At 42.6% G+C, this 23251-nt stretch overlaps 1 protein-coding gene across 5 annotated transcripts in view; it reads left to right on the top strand.

Annotated features, from left to right (window-relative positions):
* Positions 1-23251, top strand: part of ankfn1b (ankyrin repeat and fibronectin type III domain containing 1b) — a 157340-nt gene that overhangs the window by 114330 nt on the left and 19759 nt on the right. For all 5 annotated transcript variants that reach the window (XM_086303387.1, XM_086303386.1, XM_086303389.1 and 2 more), the window contains 5 exons: positions 3406-3528; positions 18175-18394; positions 18631-18838; positions 22032-22229; positions 22987-23100. In XM_086303387.1, coding sequence (XP_086159513.1) covers positions 3406-3528; positions 18175-18394; positions 18631-18838; positions 22032-22229; positions 22987-23100 — 863 coding nt within the window. The remainder of the gene's footprint in view (positions 1-3405; positions 3529-18174; positions 18395-18630; positions 18839-22031; positions 22230-22986; positions 23101-23251) is intronic.

The raw sequence follows: 23251 nt of genomic DNA, 5'->3' as shown, positions 1-23251 counted from the left end.
ACGTTGGCTTGCAGAGGAGACCGGGCCTCTAGTTTTCGGCATTGCCTAATGGAAGGAAATGTCAAAAAGAGAGTGGGAAGGAGTGTTAAGTGTAGCAAGAGAGTGGTTGTCCATGTTAAGCCAAAAAAAAGCCTTAATCATCCATCTTATCTGTTGGCCATGCCGCTCTCCAGTAGTTCCTTTTCATTTTGTTCACTGGTTAAGATGTAAAAGTGATAAATATGTCTATACTGAGGGCAGAATAGACATAAGGTTGTCTCTCAACCCTGACTGGTATACACTATATTGCCAGACGTGTTCACTCACCCATCCAAATCACTGAATTCAGATGTTCCACTCACTTCCATGACCACGGGGGTAAAAAGTCAAGCACATAGGCATGCAGATTGCTTCTACGAACATTTGTGAAAGAACGAGTCGCGCTCAGGAGCTCGGTGAATTCCACTGTGGAATGCCACCTGTGCGACAGTCCAGTTGTAAAATTTCCTCTTTACAAAATATTCCACAGTCAACTGTTAGTGGTATTATAAAAAAGTGGAAGTGATTGGAAACAACAGTAACTAGGATTGTAGGCCATGCAAAATCACAGAATGGGATCAGGTAATGTCCAGGTTCATAGTGGCCAACGTTCTGCAGAGTCTATCGCTACAGACCGCCAAACTTCATGCGGCCTTCGTTCCAATGAAAAGAACTCGTAATGCTTCAGCATGCCAACGCATTTTGGACAATTTTATGCTCCCAACTTTGTTGGAGAGGTTTGGGGATGCCCCCTTACTGTTCCAACATGACTGAACACCAGTGCACAAAGCAAAGGTCCATAATGACATGGATGAGCAAGTTTGTTGTGAAAGAACTTGACTGACCTGCACAGAGTCCTGACCTCAATGAACTGGAGTGGAAAATTGTGGTCCAGACCTTCTTATTCAGCAGCAGTGTCTGATCTCACAAATGCTCTTCCAGGAAAATGCTCAAAAATTCCCATAAACACACTCCTAAACATTGGTTATATGTCAAGCATGGGTCAACATCATATTAAACCATATAGATTAAGAATAGAATGTCACTCAAGTTCATATGCATGTGAAGGCAGACAAGTGGATACTTCTGTCAATATAGTGTATAAAGGCGGGGGTCGGGCAATTAGCTTTGTTTGCCGAAATATTGGCATTAGCATTTATAACAGCCGATGACAATATTTGTAAAAACTAAAGAAGTGATAGGTGAAACACCCTTCAACCATTTTATGAGTGTTGAGGTTACATAGTTTGTCCACCAGAGTGCACACTGCAACTTCCCTATTTGTCAACAAGAACACCAAAAGCAACAACAGTCAGACAAAGAATAACTGATTCTTAAACAACTTGTTACAATAAAGTCATGCATTACTTATGAAACTGCGTAGTCATGTTATCTAAGTAATGACTTATAAATATATAATACACATAACACGTATCAAATAATAATTCACATAAAACATGTTAGATAAATCTGTTTATGTTTCGTGTGTCTAAAAGAAAGAAAAGTTGCACTATTTGATTTAAATCACCAAACTATTAGATTTGGTCTTGAAATCTTATATCGGTCAAATTCTAGTTGTCTCAGTTTGAAATCTAATTTGAGTTTTATGTTACTACTGGCTGGTTAGCATGTTAACAACAGTGTCACTGTATTTCATTTATTTTTAAATTGCTGTTGTGTTTTTAAACTAAAAGTCTTTCTTATTATAACTTTAAAAAAAGAAGAAAGAAATCAGAAGAAGAAGTCAGAGAGGCAGGTTATCTTGTAATGTTTCACTGAATTGAATTTTCAAGCTCACATCAGTCTTTCATTTGCAGCAATGGGGAATATGTAAAGGTCTGTGATGCAACAAAGGTCTGGATCCAAATTTCATGTTTTTAAGTAATCATTCTCTTAGATCTGAGTCCTCCCTCATAGATGCATTACACTTGTCAGGATACACTCAGACCTTCTGTCTCCTTTGTACAACAAAGCAGTCTCCTGGGCAAAATCATACAAATTACTCATTCAAAAGCCTCTCAGACGTCTTCATCAAAAGTAAAAAATTAATAAAAATACACGTGATCTTATGCCATTCAAGCAGTTTAATTAGGTGGAACGGGGTGAATCACCACACTCTCATTCATCCATATCACGTCTCACTTTTCAGCAATCTGGTAATGTTGTATATGCTTTTATTAATCTTTTCTTTTATCAAAGCCTTATGCTCACAGTAATTTCTGAAGCATCTCACATAAATCCACAAGAGTGATGGCAGATGCAAGTCTTGTTTTTGAGTGGCAAGAAGCGCCTCTGTCATCTGCACAAATCTTGATCTAACCATTCATGTAGTTTGTCTCCAACAGAGCTCACCATGGAGACTAAAATGCTTTTTGGCTCAGGTTGAGAGGAGATCTATGTACGTGTGTGAATATGTATGAGCCATTATTATTGTTTTACCATTTCATAATGAAATGGAAAAAGCATGTGTGTGAGATTGGGAAAGGGGATAATCCTGCACAACGCCTGGGCATCATCTATGTAATCCTGTCTCATCTGTATTTTTTTTTCTGCAGGGTTTTGAATTGCCTTAAAATTATCTTTGGATCGTTGTCCACTTTGGCCATGTTGATCTAAAAGTTTGCTTAATAATTGTTGAGAATTTTTACATGACGTGCTCCTCCAGCGGTGTTCCTCTACAAGCCTGGCTCTTTGATAGAGAATAATATTACATTTTGATTAGTCCCCAGTGTTACCACAGCAATATTGCAATGCTGAGTCTCATCAAATGTGTCCGGGCTGGAATGGAATATTACATTTCCTGTTTTTAATTTTGAGTAAAAAGTTGAACTGGGACATTGGCAGCCCAGTAGAGGATATTAAAATGTGTTTGACTTTTTTTTCGTGTGGAAAAAGATTTCGAGAAAATGAGGCAGGAAGTATGCGGCTTTCCCTGAAACCTAATGTTTCCTCTGGGAGCTGAAGCATTGTTACGCTGTTTGTCAACTTCGTGGACTACATTCCCACTGAGTATTGTGCGCTTTCTGCAAAACTAGTTTAGTCTGAGGCATGAGTGAATCGATCTTTCTCAGATATTCATGCTCTCTGCCAGTATTTAACCTCTGCTGAACACTTTTTGGCAAACCAGCTATATGTCAGTCCCTGTGCTTGTTTCTTATTAGCCATTTTTTATATTAAGTGCTGAGTAAAAGGTGTTGTTAACAGTGAAGCACCAGGGCAAGCTGACCCTGGCAGTATATTAAGTGCTTCTGAACTTCTGTGTAAGAATGTATAATACATGTCAAAGAAGAGAAAAGATTTCTTAAGACTTGCCAAGCAAGTAGGCCAAGATCTTTGTCTAAATCAGTCCTACTAAGTCTTATTCTTTGTAATTTTTCTGTTGCCCAGGTCAGAGTCGGGAATCTCCAAATTTACTCATCGTCTATCCCTCAAAGAGCGACCAGCGAAGGCAGAGAAGACTTCATCAGAAAGGCCTCCATCCTACAGGAGACGATCTCTTAGTGTCGACTGGTAAGACCGTCTCGCAATTTCTGAACTCACATGCTTTCACTAAAAGTCAAAGGCTGTACTTCTGTTTTTTTCATCTTCTGTTAAAAATTATGAAAAATTGCAAGAAGCAGTAGCAAAAGGTCTAAACACGTATCACACTGCAAAGAATATTTAGTAAAGTGAAATATTAAGTGTTGTTACGGGTATAATTTTGAATAAAAATAACATGTAAGAAAAGAGAGACAACTGCAATGAGTCATGTCTGTTTACAAAGTCAAGTCTCAGGTTGATGAAAACTGGGGGGGGGGGCTGGGGTGGGAGCAAAGGGTGGGCAAAGTGGTGATAGGGTCCTGTTCTGTCTCTGCGTCTGGGTTTCGTTGAAGAGCGCCAAGATGCTCCAGTGGCGCCGGCTCATCTTGCTCTTGTAAAGCTCCAGTCTTCAGGCACCCGATGAAAGGAGTTTGAAAGCTTTCCATTGCGAGGCTGCCTTCCAGTCCCCACCCATGGGAATCCTTCCCAGTCTCCCCTCTTGTTGCCTGGCTTACACTCATTTATCTGCCCATTGATCCTGCCTTTCGTCCATCTGACATGCCTCCTGAGTTTCCTGCTATGTATTCTTGGCTCTTCCTTTGTGCTTTCCCTACATTTGGGAGCACAGGCACAGGTTTAAGAGGACCTTACACTTCCTTTGCACTCAATTTTGTCAAGTAAGAAAATCCCCAATCACCAGATTTTTCTAGGTCGATGATTACTGTGCAGGGACTACAGTAGCTATTCGGCAGTTACTTTACATTTTGTGGAGTTACAGGTGTGTTAAATTTCTGAGGTCCTATCGAATCGTGCTAGGGCCTGGTGTGAGGTCTTACGAGGTCTTTTGTTGGCCTTATGAGACCAACTGTGTGGTCTCGGACTAGTATTGCGATGTGTGGTCCGCCAGCAGAAATGTGGTGTTAAGTGAATGAGCGTTAGAGTGTATGTGCAGTGTGAGGTCTTTTACTTTAACAGCTCCATGTTTTTCTTCCATGCTGCTTGAGAAGGGACCTGGCCTTTAAAGTTCAGGCCCTGATTGATGTGGTCTGGTTTTAATGAAACTCAGTGGGTAGATTGGACATGCTCATTTACAAGAGGGATGAGGGGGGGCTTGACTACAGCTGGATTTTGACTTTTTGCGGGCCCTGCCACTGTTACAGGAGTGTGACTGGCCTTTTGTGACATCATAAATAAGGGGTCCCCAGGGGGAGAGATTCAAGGTTGAGGCCTGAGTCATGCTACAGGGAGGTGAAACAAGGTTGGTCCAACTTTGACAGGGCCAAAAAAGCGTCTCTGGAATGCATAGTGATCAACAGACTCCAAAGGAAAACATGTGTGTCAGTCAGTTGCATATTTGAAAGTGTTCAACATTTACAGCACTTCCTGTAGTCTAAACAATCTGTCTTGCTTTAATCATTGTTAATGAGAACTTCTCAGGGATAAATGTCATCACAAAAATATTCATGATTAAGCAGTGTACTTGTTAAGTATGTGATGTTATGTGGTTTCATGCCATGTTGCCTAGCGTAGTTCGCAGTGATGAGTTGCAATTACTCATGAAAGTTCTTCCATATATACAGTACTGTGCAAAATTCTTGAGTCACCCCTCATGTCTTTGTAATTTGCTTTGAAGAAACCAGGCTTGGTCTGGTCTGTAGTTCTCCAGGCTTTCTGAAGATCTTTCAAAGCTTTTCTTTGGGCATTGGCTACTTTTTCCACTTATTTTCAGTCCATTTCTTATACCCAACAATTTTTAGATGATTTTGAGGTTTTTTGCTAAGCCACTTAACACAGATCTATGAATTATTTAAGGATTAAAGAAGACACTCAGTTCAAGGGTTGAACCTTTGTTCTGTCTATACCAGAGGTGAGTTCATTACCAAGCCTCTGGAGAACTTCAAGACATGTTGAGGAGGTAATTTAGCCATTTAAATCAGCTGTGTTGGATCAAAGACACATCTAAAACCCACAGGACACCGGCCCTCGAGGCCTGGACTTGCCCACCTCTGGTCTATACAAACACAGAAATCTAAATATATTTTGGCATAGCATGGAATGTGTCCCAAAAATGTAATGAAACTGGATAATTGTGAGCCAAAAGAAGAAATTGCAACCCTTAAAAGCTATCTAAAGCCGATGAACACGATGGAGTCATGTGCTTGAGAAATAGGATAAAGAGAACTGAGAGAGGGCTTAAGAGATGCCCCTTCAGCTAATCAGTTAACTGCTCATTAGAAATAGTCTTAAGTGGAAGGGTGGCTGTCAAAAAGCAATTCTTGAGGAAGTGAAAACAGGGAAAAAAGTCTGAATTAAATAAGAAAAATCAGCAGGTGTGATGGAGTGATAAATCCAAATGTGAAACTTTTGGCTCAAATCCTTGTCACTGTGGATGGAGAAAGCCAGGACAGAGGTACAGCAATGAGCGTCTAAAGTGAGGACTCCGACATGGTTTAAGGATGCAGTTCAGCCAGTAGTGTTGGAGAGCTTGTCAAAACTGATGGAATTATGAATGCCAAAAACATACCATCACATTTTAACACACCACTCAATTTAATTCAATTCAGTTTAATTTATGGAGCACCAAATCACACCAGTCACTTCCAGTACAGTCTAGAAAGAGTGTGATTGGCAACAGCTTAATTTTTCAGAATGACTATGACCCCAAACACACTGCCAATGCAGTAAAAGCATGCCAGAATAGAAAAACACACAATGGAGCACTATCCGTCATGGACTGGCCTCCCCAGAGCCTGAACCTCAATATTATTGAGACAGTGTGGGATCATCTTGACAGAGATCAAAACAAAAGGCAGAAACATCCAAAGAAGAGCTTTGAATGTCCTTCAGGACACCTGGAGAACTATTCCTGAAGACTACTTAAAGAAATTACCCCAATATCTGCGTAATAGAGTTCAGGCTGTGTTGAAGAATACAGATGGCCATACAAAATAATGACTTGCCAGCTCGTTTATATTTTTTATTTCAATGTATGTGTGCACTTTACAATTTTCCACTTTTCTTAGAAAAATAAAGGTTAGGGTGAAAAGGACAGGGTTAGATGGTGGGAGTTGATCTGCTATGATGAACCCTAAAGGGATCAGCTAAACGAAGAGAGGAGGGGAAGCTTAAGAATTTAGCATAGTACTGTATAATTTTCGGACAGTAAGGCGTTTTGTATGTTTTGCATGCTGATCTTCCAGTAGAGCTCAGCAGTCTGTAATTGTTTTCCATTTTTCCAAGCCTTACTAATCAGTGAAGAATCTTGTGTGTTCTTAACCAGACGCAGTAAAACAAATTCCCTGGAATGTGTGTCCCCGTAATCAATGTGTAATATGTAGGATTTTATCCACAAAAATATGCTCTTAAATTAAGGTTTCATTATGTTTTTCTGCTCATTGCCCCCTGCTTTCACTCAAAATAAAACTTCTAACTATAAAGTGAAACAAAGGTTGTATAAAACACCAAGCTGGAAAGCAGCCAGCAGCACTCTGGAGTAAGGCTGACTCAGGTGGCTTAAAGCTTTACTATCTTATTTAGTGGGCCATTGCCATTTATGTCGATTCATGTCAGATACCCAAACAAACTGCGACTATTAAGGGAATTCTGAGCCAAGGCAGCCCATATACAAGCTTGAAACGGGAGCCGTTTTGTAGCTTAAAGTCTGTAAAGGCTGGCAGAGCCTTGGGAAAATGCAATAGTAAAAGATAATGGCAGTGTTATTGTTATTGGTAATCATAGTAAATGGCCTCTGGGGATGTGGGTGGAGAAAATAGTGGAAGGAGGGTGGAGAGTGAGAGTTTTAAGAAGTGTTAAAGGCAAAATAAGAGGGTAGCTGTTACAATTTATGATTGCCAAAGATTGATTTGATCTTCTTTTACTAGTCACTGCAAATACAATGGAAATCAGAATGTTTAAAACGGTGGCTTTGGGGAAATCTGTTATTTAGATAAAAAGACTGCTTTTCGTTATTTAAAAAATGTATACGGTTGCAATGGTTACAATATTAAACATGAACAAAGTTTCATGTAATGAGATCAGCATTCAAACTCAGGCTTCAGACCTCTGAGATCGCATGGGGGTGTCTTGATTAGCACTGGTGTGCGTATTTGCTATCTCGTTTTTTGTGTATTACGTGAACACAGGAGACATCTGGTAGAGTCTGAGAGTTAATACTGGAGCTGTAAAGGGATACTGCTTCTGATGCAACACTAGGCCGGCAAGTAAGTCTTCATTATTTTATTCTCTAATAGTGACAGAGAGGCAGTTCTAACCCTTCACCAAAACCCTTGAGTGCAATAGAGAAACAGCCATGTCTATCAGCCAAGCAGTTTTTATTTCCCAAAACATTTCCCCTGCAGTACTCGTGGCGAGGAAACTCTATACATAAGTACTTAAACATCCACGTTTGGTAATCAAACTATATCCACTTCACAAATTAAAGTTGGAAAAGGAAGGAGCGCAGTTGGTACGACACCAGAAAGTGTTTGATTGTCTTGTGTTTTTAGTCAGCGTGCGCTAGAAGGCTTAAATTCTCTCAATCCCCCGAAGGCCCTCCGCTCTGCCTGGTGCCACCGTGTCTTCAGGAATCACTCCAAGCTGACGGCACTCTGAGGATGACGTCTGAACTTTGATGTTAGGAGAGAAACTGGCCTGCCCTATCCCTCGGTCAATATATTAACTCAAATATCTCCTTCTTATTCATGCTCACACACATACATGAGCAAACACATATTGTAATACTTAGCGCTGTTTTGGGTGTGTAGGGGTGAATGGGAGCTACCAAGTGTTAATCCTTATGAAATGTGTACAAAGGGAATAAAAAAAGAGTACTAAGAAATCACCAAAGTCTTAGTGGTAAAAGGAGGACAATGCTCAGGGGGCCCGGGTGTAAAGTGGTTTTGGACATTGTGCCACTTGCCGCATTTGGTTCTAATTTGATTTATTATTCCTCGCTTTTTCCTTTTTATTTTCGTTCTCTCTGTAAATTTTTCTCCTTTCTTCTGTAGCCGAGAGCTGTCAGTTCAAACGAAACGGACTAATGAGGAGGTTATAAATGCCTGTGATTTTTCTCTTTAGAAATTTTGATCGGAACATGTTAAAGATCTGTTAAAAATCACTGCTGAGTGGGGTGGACTCCTGCTTCTGTTGGAATGTGTGACACTTTATTCCTGCTCTGTGACTGAATTAAATTGTTTTAAACACTGAAAAGCTTTTGACACGTGGAAACTAATTATGCTAAACCCTGTGTGGACTGCACACATATAGTTGAAGCTATTATAGAGCCTAGAGTCAAGCTAAAACAAAGCTAAGTACGCCCTTAAGCTGCGTCCCACAAAGTGATTTGCAGAGAGAGCGAGAAATGTTGAGCAACTTCAAGTGACTATGGGCAAAAGAACCACTGGAGAGGTGGGACCTGAGTAAGACGGTTCAGAGAAGCTTCCACATGAGCGATTGAAGTGACTACTAATGAAAATGTGAGATACTGTTAATTGACATACAAACTGTTACCTAGGCAACTAAAGCCTGAAGTGTTTGCAAGTGACCAGCCATCAGCATCAAAGTAAAGCTTAACACAGGTTTACTGCCTCCACAGGAGTTAAGAGTAGCAGCCATCAGATGACTTGGTTAATTGATCATCAGCACCTTTATAAAAGTAAAGGTTTTGCCAGTTTGTAGGGATCTTAAAGAAGTGGTGATTGCTGCCCATTAATCTTGAGAAAGATTATAGAAGTCCATCATTCTGCAGTGAGGACTCCACAAATTCACCCCAAGGTTAGACCATCCAATCCTCAGAGAAATCCCCCAGAAAACAAACAGCTACATGTCAGACTCCAGGCCTCACTTAGCATGTTAACTTTCATGACGGTACAATTAGAAAACAGCTGAGCAAGTGTGGCTTGTTTGACAGGGTTGCCAGGAGAAAGCTTCTTCTGTTTAAAAAGAACATGGCAGCACAGCTTGGGTTTGAAAAGTTGTAACTGAACAAACCACAAGACTTCTGGAACAACGGCATTTAGAAAGATGAGACCAAAGTGGAGATGTTCGGCCATAATGCAGAGGCTAATCTGCAATAGAATGGCTGACAAAAGAAAAGAATCATGGTTACAGTTGCCCAGTCAAAGTCCAGATAGTTTTCCTTTCTTTTTTTTAAGATGGCAGCAAAAAATATATACTATTTGCTCTAGCATAAAAAGAAATCAATAAGGGGAAACAAGTTGAAAAAAGGCGAGTGACTTTTGTACACTATTTTTAATGCGTGAAAGAATTTTCTCTGAATATTGAGCCGCAAGGTTCATTTGTTGAGGTTGAGTTGTTGGTGGGATGAGACTACAGATTCTGGTCCACATGCAGGTGCAGAATTTCTGCTAGCTCTGCTTTTGAATAAGTCCAAGGTTGCTTACACATTCATGCTCATACATAAACACGGACACAAAGCACGTGAAAGAAAAAGACACGCTTGCAAAAAAATGCACTTGAGCAGATTAACAATGTTGTGTCAAATACATATAAACATATATGTCCAGCCTCAGCCGTGCGTGCACCAGCAGCACACTCATACACAATCCCGACTGGATGCTGTGGGCTGCGCTAAGGGAGATTTATGAGGCTGGCTCCCTCTTGTCCTGTGTGTCTCGGACTTGATACTCTAGTTTCCACTCCAAACCTCAACTCAGCACGCAGGCACAGAAAGACTGGAGTAGGGATGGAGTGTAATGGGAAGGAGGGAGTGAGACTTAAACGGTGAAGTTGGGAAAGTCAGAGAAGACTGAAATAGGTAAGAAGAGAAGGAGAGAGAAGAAAACTGGAGAGAGGTTGACTGATTGAGACTGAAGTAGATGAAAAGACAGATTGAAAAGATGATGGAAAGAGACAGCAAGAGAGAGTGGTGAAAAGATCTAAAAACTAGACTGAGAGCTTGGATAGAGCGCGAGAGAAATGTGTAGCGTCAGTGTGTTGGTTTCTCCTTGTGCATACGTGTGCAGAGAGTTAGAGTATAATCACGCATGGTTAATAAAATTATGCAATCAGCCAAGTCTTGAGGAACTATACCCCCTCATTTAAAGTAGTCTTGGAAAATAATTTGCACTCTGAAAATCAGGAAAGAGTCGAATTTACTTACAAATCAGTGGATTTGTTCTTAGCTCTTTTTTCTCCTTTTCATTTTCCAGCTCTCACTCAGCTAGCAGTAGCCAAGTTTATCTCACATCATCAGATTTTTGTCTCCGTTAAATGATCAACAATGTTTATATTGTTATTTAATAATGTTCCTGCTATGCACAGTTTAGTGTTCCACCTCCAGAGAAAACCCCAACAATCAGACAACCCCCTATGAGCAAGCGCTTGGTGACTGTGGGAAGGAAAAACTCCCTTTTAACAGGAAGAAAACTCTGGCAGAACCAGGCTCAGGGATGCGCATCTGTTGTGACTGGTTGGAGGTGAGGTGAGGAAGACAGGAGAGAGGACACACTGTGGAATGTGAATGATGCGGCTTGTGGCATCGTGGCGTTGTTTCACAACCAAACTCGCTGTTTCACACAAACATGTTGTGCCTCCTCTATCAGCACACTGTGTAGTCATGGAAATGTCTTTGCATGTGGTTGTGTGTGTGTGTGCGTGCGTACAGTGCAGCGTTTAATATTTTTGTTTGTTTTCGCATATGGCCAGGTCTTTCTCGGAAATGAGAGTTAAATTTCTTTCACCTGGATAAATAAAGGATAATAATAATATATGTGTGATTTTCTCAAACAGACACACACAGACACTCACAATGATGTCATTCGTGTTTCCATCCTCTCTATCATTCATCTGTCCATCCAGTTTGGACAGTGCACATGTGTGTGAGAATGTGTGTTATCATTTTTTACAAAGCATCTATCACAGTAAGAATGGTCTCCCCACCCATCCGACCACCTCCCTCCATCCCTAGCCCAGATAAATAGCCGTGGGACTTTAAACATGGCGCCCGACCGGCGTGTGACTGAGAGAATGAGCCAACTGGTGGCTTCAGTCGCCGAGGGTCCCCCCCCCCCCATCTGCCCAGAGCCTCTCTCTGGCTGGGTGGGTGGCATATGGTGGCCCAGGCAGGAACCCCATTGGTGTCACACACAAACACACACACTCAGACACACACATGCATACTGAGAGACATACAGAAGGTCTGGAGCCACCCAGGCTGGACCCACGATCGCCGTGGGAGACACAGTGTCACCAAGCCTCTGACAGGGGAGGGGGTTTTGTGTATGTTTGTGTGTGGGTGATCCCACCTTGCAAGTCCACCCCCATTCCCTCCTGAGAACGTCGGCCACCGCCCGCCACATCACATCCCCATGGTGACTCCGCTGTTGTCTCTGCTCATCAAAATTAGAGAGATTTACCTCTGCGTACACACACACACACATAACACATGCGCACACACAGAGCCAACAGGTGGCAGGCCTTGCTCGGCACAGCAGGCCCACTTCAAAGGTTAAACATACAGCAGACCGCCTAGCCCTTCTCTGCCACTCTCCCAAGGGAGGAGAAGAGAAAGCGAGGAAAAAAGAGTGGAAAAAGCAGAAATGAGAAAAAGAAAATGAGGGAGGATGAAGCACGGTTTTGTGGCAGCTTAATAAATATGCACACATGTGAAAGTAAGTTACATGTGGTGAATTGTTTTTCTGCTCAGTAATTGTTTGACTGTTACACCAGACGTGTATCAGTCGGCGGCACAGACTTGGGCTCATCACAGTCAAGTTTCCCGGATTTTATCTCCGTGCGAGATAGGTTACAAGAATGCAGCCCTGACTCACTCAGAGCTAACAATACCAAATAAATACCACTTTACAAGAACAGTGATATATGAGGTAGCGCCTCTAGATTATGAAAACGGGAAAGTTGAAGCTGCAGTGTTATTCTAATGTAAACAACAGAATCCGCAGCAGAATCCAGACTCAGTGTTGCTGTCTGCAGCCCTTCATTAAACACAGCAATGTTTACTCTGCACTTATCAGTGCTGTTTGTCATCTCAATGACTTCATTCTAATATACTACAAATCTTGGGTGCGCTGCTTACAGGCCACTTGACCTCTTTTTGAATGCATATCAGGAATGATATTCCACCCACATTTGACTCTGCCTTAAGAATTACTGTAAAAAAAAGTGTTTTATTTTTAATGGATGCACACACCTGATACATCCCTCAGTAAATCCTCACACACAGACTCTGACCCAAAAGAGTCGTAGACTTGTTCTGATCGTCTCTGCAAAATCATGCGGTATGCACGAGGGGCTGCATGTGGCTGAGTGTTGCAGTGGCCTCATGTTGCCTATAAGCTGATAAGAGCCAAGGCAATTCTAGCAATACTCCCCTCGTCCTCCCAATCCGCCCACCCACCCTCCCTCCCACCCAACCCCACTTTCTCTCTCTCTCTCGCTCTCCCTCTAGCAGCCTGGCTGCTTCCAGCCTGTCTGGTGCCAAGACTCAGATTTCAGAATTTCCTTCTACAAGCCACATTTAGAGCAGCCAGCGTACTCTGTGTATGTGTGTGTTTGCGCGTGTGAGCGAGCGCACGAGTTTGTGTGACTTTCTCCTTTCGCCCGTATACCTCCCTCACTCCCCGCCACCTTGTTTTCCCCAAGCGCCGTCCTTCTGCTGCTGCTTATTGCCATTTCTGCATCTTTCTCTACCCATCCATCCGTCTCCAGTTATTTTGTCGAGACAATCACCTTATACACGTCGAGTAATACGTAGTAATTTCAGTTAGAAGTACACCGCCAAACAGGAATCACATTAATGTGCTCTCGTAGGAGTTGACTAGCCATAGTAAGGAGTTTGAGCGAGTGGCATTGGAGACTGAAGGTGAAGACACTGGGACTGGATGGCCTTGATGGGTTGAGTGGGAAAAGGGGGCGAGAGAAGTGGGAGAGGGTGTGGATGGAGATAGAGAGGGATGTTAAGGTGATTTTAAGAAAGAAAGGAAAACAAATGACTGTTTGCTCCTTAGGTAGCATACTGGGCCTCTTTTAAGGGCAAACCTTTTAAACAGCACTGTCCATATCTATTTGTACTGTTCTCTTTGCTTTACTGCAATTATGTAGTCTGCTCCTCACTGTCAATAGATCCTCCTTTGTGCTGCTGTAGCTAATTTGAGCAGCACTCTCTGTAATGTCCTTTTCTGGCACGTATGTACGCACATGCATACTTTGCAATAGCAAATTGTGGTTATATAAAGAGATTTTCCACTGTTTCCAGTTTATCTTGACATTATCTGTGTTTATAGGAATACAAAGCAGTGGCCAACAACATTTTTCTTCTTGCATTCTCGTTCCTATTTGTCCTAACTATTTGTGCATTACCTCGTTACAAACATCCGAGCAACTGTTTTGAATTTTTCCCCGAGTTACTTGCGCAGCTAATGGCAAAAACGTGTTACTATGTGACAAGAAGAGGAGGCAAACTAATTGTGTGTGAAAGACGGGGAAACAAAGGAAGAGAGGGGAACAGCAAAAATGTGTCGGAATCAAAGCTGGTGAGGGAGAGGGAACGTGTTTTCATTCCCAAATCTCACAAGACTGAACCACCAGAACAAGAACAGCTGTTGTGGCTGCGGGTAGATTGATTGCTAGAAAATACATTATTATTATCATTATTATTGAGAGGATGGGTGAATCTGTCACCCCCGGTTGGATGGATTCATTGAAGTTGCTGTTTATCCATTCTGCTACCAGGTTCAGTGAAACGCCCTTCTGCACACAAATGCTGGTATTTGCGTGTTTACGGTTGGCTCCCAAATGCTTTAACTGACAATTATTTACCATTTCTTTAAATAATAGTTTTTCCCATCTTGACTTTCGGTCAAACAGTAAGTGAATGTCTAGACTCCGTGTCCCTGTGTTTGTGAAGTTTCTGTTTACATGTGACTCACTGACTGGAGGCCCAAGCTGTTTTTGATATGGTTTGATAAAGCGGATGCTGCATGTACGTGTGTTTGCAACTTGGGGGTGTTAATTTTTTTTGTGGGCCTAATAGATGTTCACAGCAGCATGCTCGGTGTATTTGATGTGGCACTGATCAAGAGCCAAGCGTGGAGCTTGGCTTTTAGGTTGAGACTTTTGGTTTCCCAGAACAACTGCTTCCTGCTTCCCAAAAACTGGTAAAACAGTAGGAAATTGTGTGCAATAGTCGCTGTCTGGATTTGTTCAAGTTCAAGTAGGTTCAAGCATGGTTATTTGTGTGTTGTGAGTCTGAGTTTGCACATCTGGTTCTTCATGTTTATTGTCGGAGAAACTGTTCTCTTGGGCCATACTGCCGGGCCCTAGAGGTCTTTAAGGTGCGGACATGCCTGGCATTTACCACTTTATAACAGAAACAGCATCAGTGTGAATTTCACCAACTTTAACTGTCAGTTTTTCAGTTTTAATATGCTACTCGTTGTTTTAATGATTTTTTTCAGCATTTATCTGAGCTGCCCAAACACGTGCATTCATGTTCAGTCAACACTAAGGTCACTGATAGACAGGTCATCAGTATTCAGTATGATTAAACTACTGTGCAAAAGTCTCAAAATAGCCCATATAATTTAATCAACTTTGAAAAGATCTCCAACACCACTGGCTGAGCCCTAAACTATGACTGAGCCTCTACCGTGTTTACACATGGCTTTAGGCCTTCACTTTTGTACCTCTCTCCTGCCTTCCTTCATACAGACTCGTGACAGATTTAACCAGAAATTTCTGTTCTTGTGTAGTTTGGCATACCTTAGCCCAGCCAATTCCAGACCTCGAGGGCCGGTGTCCTGCAGGTTTTAGATCTCACCCTGGGTGTACACACCTGAATCAGTTCATTACCAGGCCTCTGGAGAACTTCAAGACAGGTTGAGGAGGTAATTTAGCCATTTAAATCAGCTGCAATGGAAAAAGGACACATCTAAAACCTGCAGGACACCGGCCCTCGATGCCCTATTCCCTGCTTCCCTTTCCTAAGAGTGGCTTTTTTACAGCCACCCTTCCACTGTGAAGATTAGATGGGTCTTCTGAAGAACCAGATGCATTTCTCAGGCCCTATGTCAGATCTTTGATAACTTTGTTTCATCAAGTACAAATTATGCTTTTTTCCACTAGGTTGTCTGTTATGTGGGACACAACCCTGGTTCATCCCTTGGGTTAGGTCAGTGTTAAGTAGCTGTCTGAGGGGAAAAAAACATGAAAATGGTCAGGCAGGAGGACTGGACTGAAAATGAGTGAAAAAGCAGCCAATGTCCAAAGAAAAACGTTGAAAGACTGTCAGAAAGCCTTACAACAAAGTCTGGCTCCTTGAAATGAGAGATGGCTCAAGACTTTTGCACAGTACAATAGTTTCTCCAAGGGTGTTCGTACATACATTCATCATAGATTCTGTTTCTGTGACGCTTAATTGTTAGGATTTGATTTGATTTATTTATAATTTTTAAATGGCTCCATTCATTATACGTTTCATCTCTCTCTCTCTCTAGTGTGGGCGCTGTGTCATTGGGGAATGACATCCCCATTTCATGTGTAGGATGCAACATCCCTTTGAAAGCACAGGGCACACACACAGAGCGCATTACACACACCCTAATGTCGTCAGAGAGTGATGGGGCACCATCCTGCCGACAGAAAAAAGTCGGCTGTTCCATCTCAGGCAAATAACAATAAGCCTGGAGCTGGATTCCAATGGGCTTTCTCTTTGAAATGGGATACCAGCACACGCATTACAAATATATCTCTTGTTTTATCTTCCGGGCCAGGCCCATGGAAAAATTATTCCAAATACCTGCCGCGCTTTATCTGGAACCCTGGAATAGGTTAGACCCAGCCGGGAACACGAGGATGTCTAAAATAAGGCCTCTATTACGGGATGGAGTGGAGATGGATGGGACGGAGCGGGAAGGGACGGGGATCGGGGGTATTTTAGGTGTATTGGCCATGTGAAAAAGGCCTTGTTGCGGGGGCTTGGACCCGCTTTAAAGTCTACAATGCAGGCCGCTGTCAGCTGTTGTACGAACTACGTGTGTTGGGGGAGGGTTAGTGTGTGTATGTATGCACACTCATTTGGGCTCACACGTCCATTGTGGAGCGGGAGTATAAATAACATTTTTCCTACAGATGTTCTCACCTTTGCAAATCTGTTCTTGGCATGTGTCAAGATGGCCCAAACTAACAGCTTTATTTACAGTAGTGTCTTCAACCAGTACCATTTTCTTTTTAACAACATCACCAGTATTTATCTGATGATGTTTCTCAGTGTGGCTGCCAACAAGTGAGCATTTTTTGAGGTAACCAAGCAAGGCAACAGTTAAATTTCTCATCTACTTACTAAGTTTTTGCTTAGTTGTTATCTTACACCTCACATGGAAACCTACTTGTTTATTTAATAATCAGCGTGGACAATTAGCGGATAATTAGTTGTTTATAAACATGCGGGATTAAGTGTTGAATCATGGTGATGACAGTGTGGAGAGAATTTGGGAAATACTGGGAAATATAAACAGTACGGGGATAAAGAGTAAGAGTGAAACAGCAATAGAAAGAAGGGTAGGCGTTAGACGGAGTGGGGAGGAGATGATTAGAGGAGGAACAAGTTCATAAGATATCGGGAGAGGTGTACTAAACAAGAGCTAGGGCTGCTGAAAAGGCGTCCTTGAGGAATTCAGTTATCTCTCTGCTTCTCTTTGGTGGGACCCGACACAGAGTTTATCACCAGCGCCCGGAGAGTCCTGATGACATTTCCTTCAGCAGCTGAGTGTGTGAGAGCGCTACATGCCAGACTCTCCCCAGAAACACACTGCCGTCCACATAGTTCCCATGGCAAAATGGAGAGGGAACAGTATAATCTTCATACCAGTCATGCCAAGAAACCATCAGCAAGAGATGATGATCTTTTTGACTAACGTATGATATTGCAGAGCAGCGTTGGCAAACCGGCTACCAAGGCTGGCATTGCCAGTTTAGGATGACTGTGCACCACCTGCGAGTAAGAGCTGATAATGTCAGCATGGTGCCCATCTGGCAAATCAGTGTAATGTATCACCATGCTTTCGATCGTTGGTGTTTTAGCCCCCACTCCCACTGGGTAATATAACAGAGCTTAGCGTTAATTAGGCCGCAAAGTGAAGCTCGGCATCAGCTTCTGAGTTGATAGACAAATCTCGTACAAAGTGCACTAATTACGTTGCTTTAGCACTGCCCACAGATGTGTGTCTGCAAGCCAATTTGCAACCCTCATTCTAAGCAATCAGTGTTGCATGCATTGCCACTGATGTGACCTATCTTCTGTATGGGGGTCTCGCCGGTCCTTCTGCCGGCTGTGCAGTTTATGTGCTGGTTTCTATAAGCAGAAACTGATTTTATAAAGTAGAATCTCGATAAACCTGTAAGTGTAAACTAAAATGCTTGTTTCTGCTTCCCTTGTATTTTGTTCCTCTATTGCTATAGCAGCTGGTCATGACTTCAGTGACCTTTCCCAAAGATGTAAGATATTATGGTAGACTTGAGAAGCGAACACATAGTGAATTTTGTACTCAGCACCTTTTCTTTCCCCTCTTTCTCCTACAGCGTGATGTATCGTACCAGATGTCAGATTCTGTTTCTTACTCCCACCTATCACTCATGTCTCCCATGCATCCATCTTTCCCATAGGGCTGACTCGGCCAAAATGACGCAGCCCATGAGAGGGGACCAGGCCCACCAGCCAGTCTCGGCTCGCAAGTCTGCCAGCTTGTCCTCACCGAGCGCTGCTCGCCGCCTTTACCGCAATTTGTCTGGAAAGTTCCGCGTGGGCACCAACCCCCCTGCTCTGGAGGACAGTGTGGTGTCAGGACGGGGAGGAGACAAGGAGAGGCTCCGCAAAACCACCATAGTAAGTCAGAGAGCGAGGGAGAGGGAAAAAATAATAAGCCCAGGAACATTGTAATCTAAAAATAGTCGGGGAAAACACGTAGACTTGAATAGTCTCAGGTATTGGCGTTGCACACCCAAATATCTATTTACTGTATAGCAACACAGAAAGCATGAAGAAAAATGGCGTTTTCCATGTTTGCACTGCAAAGAACTTTCCTATTCATTTTTATTCATTCCTAACATTCATTATTACAGTTTCAGAGTAATGAAGCTCTTTTTGAGGCAGTGGAACATCAAGAGTTGGACCTGGTACAGCTCCTTCTCTCACAGTACAGTCTGGAGGAGCTGGATCTCAACACTCCTAACAGCGAGGGGCTCCTGCCCCTTGATATCGCCATCATGACCAATAATGTGCCCATGGCTAAGCTTCTGCTGCGAGCCGGTGCCAAGGAGAGCCCCCACTGTGAGTAGAGAAGCAGAGCGTACCTGCTGGTAGTGATGGTTTAAGCTCACGATAATGTTAACAAAACAAATAAAGTTTCATCTTTTCATAGTGTTATAATACTGCATAAACACATGCGCGTGCAGTCTGGTGCTCACTGAAATTAAAGTTGCAGGAATTAACCTACAAAACAAATGTATAAATTTAGTATTTTTAAACAGTGGGAAGAGAAAACCTGTGCATTATTTTCCACGTGATCTTTTTATGAAATAAGAAGAATGTTTTTCTTTTGTTGGAATAGGATCTAAACACACACACACACACATGTGAAAACAAGAATTAGACAGTTACAGTTAGAATATGAGCATAAACCTGTCTTGGACTTGGCGTTTCCCCAGCTTGAACTCAAGCCTTCCTCTTTGCCTGCGTGCACTTGAACTGAGCACTCACTTCTGTGTACTCAAAACAAATCGAGACGCTGCTGCAGAGGCAATTGTCATTAGGTTTTGTGTCTTTGCCTCGAGCAGACAGCTTATCATGACGGTTTTAATTAGTTCTGGAGGCTTAATTTGTGCTCTGCTCCCACACTGGAGACTGGAAATTACAAGCGCCACTTCAGTAAGAGCTTTGAAGTCAGGGGAGCGCTTCTCCCAGGGAAATGATCAGAAGTCAGCGACACTCTGAAAGTGGGATTTCCCTCTGTTACACCGGGGGAAAGCAATATACTGCTGCTTTCTAATCAGCTTTGCTGATTTTGGATTGCAGCAAGCTTAGAAACTACCATAAAGGTGTGAATGATGAGAGATTGTGTTCTTTTCTCTCTTTCGATCTCAGTGCATTCATCGCTGTGCTGTAGTTTCGGTCTTTTCTCTCCCTGAACCTCTGCGGGTACCTCTGGCTCCAAAACCGTGTGTTTCTCATCTTCTGTTACAGACACAACCAACCTGTTATCGTTTCTCAAATGTCTTCCGTGTCCTCTCATGCCAAGTAGCCAAGGCAGAGGGTGGCGTTTGATTAAGGGAGAACTGTTGTATTGAACCAGCAATATCAGCGTCATGTAAATCAACTGCAGGTGTTAAAACATTACACAGTCTCCTTTCATTCACACCAGTAATGGATTTATCCTCACTCTACTGACAATTTCACACATCTATTTCTGCTTTCTGCTGCCAGTGAAAACATATTAGAGGCAACAGAGGGGCAGCCATTGTGATGCAATATTAGTCATCTGCGTAAGCACTTTTAATTGTTTGTGATCTGGTGAGCCGCCGCCGCCTTCCTCTGTTAATGATTACAACTCGCCAGTAAGGCTCCTAGGCTGTTTGTGTTTGTACTTACACTTACACACACACACAAACACACACTTCATTTTTTTCAAGAACCGAGCCAGACGTCTTATAAAGGTATCATTAAATTGAAAACACTTGAATGGAAAGTGGTGTTTACTAAAGTTTAGTGTTTGATTGTGCTCTCTCTCCAGAACCCCAATAACTCACGAGACAGCGGGCCGTGCGCGCTGTCCGCAAAAAGACATAAATAGAGAAACAAACGAAGCAAACGACGGGACATAATGAAAGTCAAAGCTTTGTTTTTTCGAGAACATGCTCAAAACGCCATCTGAGGATAATTGACGCTATAGATGATGCAGACTTTTCCTTGAACTTTAAAAGGAATTGATTATGGCGCTTATTGTTATTGCCATGCTTGACTACACAGTGTGTGGTTACCAGAGAGACAAGGACAGGCAAAGACAAACACGCTCTCAAAAGCAACTTCATCTTCACACTATTAATCCCTTAGTGGCTCTCAACAAGACAAAGCCTTAATGTGAAATAAGGACAAATCAAGACACACATACACATTCATGACAGCTTCTGGGCCTTTTTCTAAGCCCAGAGGAGCTGGAATTATAAATCAACGTGAACTAATATTGTTATTATTATTATTTTGATTGTTTCCATCCAAGCTATAGTCCATGTCCAAGGATCCTCAGTAATAATTCTGTCCTAACCTAATTCGACCCTGACCTTCACGTAATCCCTTTAAAAAAAATAAAAGCAAAGAACTGCCTTCAAGTTTTCACATGAGTGTCTGCAGAGTACGACAGAGGTGACACCCAGAAGAGACGCTCAAGGTTGAAAAAGAGAAGCTCCCAGCCACCGAGGAGACACAGAGAGAGCCGCAGAATTAAACACCCAGATGGACATTTTGACACGGAGCTTTAAACTTACTGTCAACAGTGGAATCTAACGCTCAACAGTGGAATCTACAATGAACAAACACAGACCACACAGACTAAACATAGACACACACCGGTCCCAAACACTCCAAGAAATGACCAGCCGCTTGCAGGAGGAGTACAGTATCTCGCTGTCCTCTTTGACCTTTAGCAGCTTTACGTCACTTGTCCTGTAATTTGATTTGTACGATCTACAGCGATGCATTTGCAAATCGGAGCACCGTTGATCTCTGCGTTAACACCACCGGTCACTATGAGCGACCGCTCGGCCCTGGGTTACAGCTCGTCTGCTCTAGCGATGCCTTTGAAACCCCTCTCCCCTTTTTGGAAAGTATCTTCTGGTCCTAGCAGCCTGTGGCGTTATTATAGTTTTAGTTGACTTTTTTCCGCACATTTGCAGAAAAATAGCTTTTACAATGGCGCTTTAAAGCGATGCCCATGCACGTTCCCACCGTTTTGTTTTCCCCTCTAACCGCACATGAAGAGCACTCCTCCCTCTCTCACCCCTCTCACTTTCATTGCCCCATTTTTGGTGTCATTTTCGAGGTGATGTCATTGCCCAAAAGAGAGACTGCTTAATTATATTAAATGCTGTTTATTGTGGAATCTGCCGCAGTATTTTGGGCAAACAAAGGCATTAAAAAAAGGGAGCAAGAGAGCGGCCTTCATAAGAAATTTGCACCGTTGCGGGCGACAGATGGGTTTCTAGCGCTATCTAAGCCTGCGCATCGTCCAATCTCTTAATAAAATACAGTGTAAATAATTTAGAACATGTTTTTCTTCATGGAAACATTCACATATCAAATAATAATAATAATAATACCCAAACATGGGAATGATCTCTATCCCCTGTTCGTGGGACAGAGATCATGTATTTGGTTTGGCAATAAAAGAGTCTCGTGTGATAAAATGCTTCTTGTTTTGATACTAAAATTATCTGCTGACATTCCCCCTCTCACTGTGTTTCCCTCTTAGTTGTGAGTCTGGAGGGCCGAGCGGTTCATTTGGCCACTCTGGTGCAGGAGGCCGAGCAGCGAGTGTTGGAGCTACAGCCCCAGGTGCGGAATGAGGGTCCCGGTGAGCGGGAGGGATCTGACCGTGAGCGCCAGCTAAAAGCTTGGGAGTGGAGGCTCCGGCTCTTCCGACGCATGCAGACAGGCTTTGAGCATGCCAGTAAGGCTTCAAGTTGATTTAGATTTTTTTTTTTTCACATGCTAACCAGCCGATAAAAGTTTGCCGCCTGAATCACTCCTGCAGTCCAGCAGTCATCTTTGGTTTTCTTTTTGTTTGTTTGTTTTTTTGCACCCCTTTTCCCCCTCTGCTGTCATTCTGTCTGGGCTGACTTAATGGCTTCCACACTGGGAAGCCGAACACACAACTATGTGGCATGTATGTGTGTGCACAAACATAACACGCCTGTATTCCTGCTTTAATTTGTTATAGGCATTTCGTGACACGCTTAGTGGCAGACAGCTAACCCGCCCCCCTCTTCAGAAAGCAGACACTCCTCCCTTGTACCCACACCAATGTGCATTTTGATGTAAAAAAGATCTTTTCCCGCCTTTTAATTCTACATTACTCATGTAATTTGATGGGCATGTGTGAATGCACGTGAAAGTAATAAAGCACAGGTTGAAGGTTAATGTCTGTGCTGTTATATCCACAGTGAGAATCTGTGACATACTTGTGTTAAGCTTATATCGGTTTGTGAAGATTATAGGGTAAAGATGAAGCTGCGCTGCCTTTAAATGCTTTGATTTTACCATCATACACAATTTCACTGCATATCAAACCCTCTCAAACTGAGTGAGTGCACTGTGCACAGATCAAAACATGTAAAAGATCCCATTACAGTAATCTGACTGTTGTGTATTCTTGTGTGTACTCTGCTTATTTACCCGGCCTTCTCTCTGGTCCTCTGTCTCTCCAGGTCCTCCAGATGCTCCCAGTGTAGTTTCCCTGTCTGTCAGCAGCAGCACCAGTCTAAAAGTTGACTTCCAGGAACCTCTTTGTGTCAACTCTGCTGTGGTTACCAAATACAAAGGTCGGCCGTCACACCAGACCAGCCACTTCATTTAGAACAAACCACTCAGTATTACAATATGTAGAGTTACAAGTGGACATATTAGGTTCATTTCCAGCTCCAAGCTTTTTATTCTTGGACTATTGGAGAGTAGCTTTGCATGGCCCACAGT

Source organism: Aulonocara sp. 'chitande type north' Nkhata Bay, linkage group LG8 (assembly GCF_057382095.1).
Source record: "Aulonocara sp. 'chitande type north' Nkhata Bay isolate Kocher_YH1m ecotype deep benthic linkage group LG8, A_spYH_male_GT1.1, whole genome shotgun sequence".
Lineage (NCBI taxonomy): Eukaryota > Metazoa > Chordata > Actinopteri > Cichliformes > Cichlidae > Aulonocara > Aulonocara sp. 'chitande type north' Nkhata Bay.
This window is presented reverse-complemented; position numbering and strand designations above follow the sequence as displayed.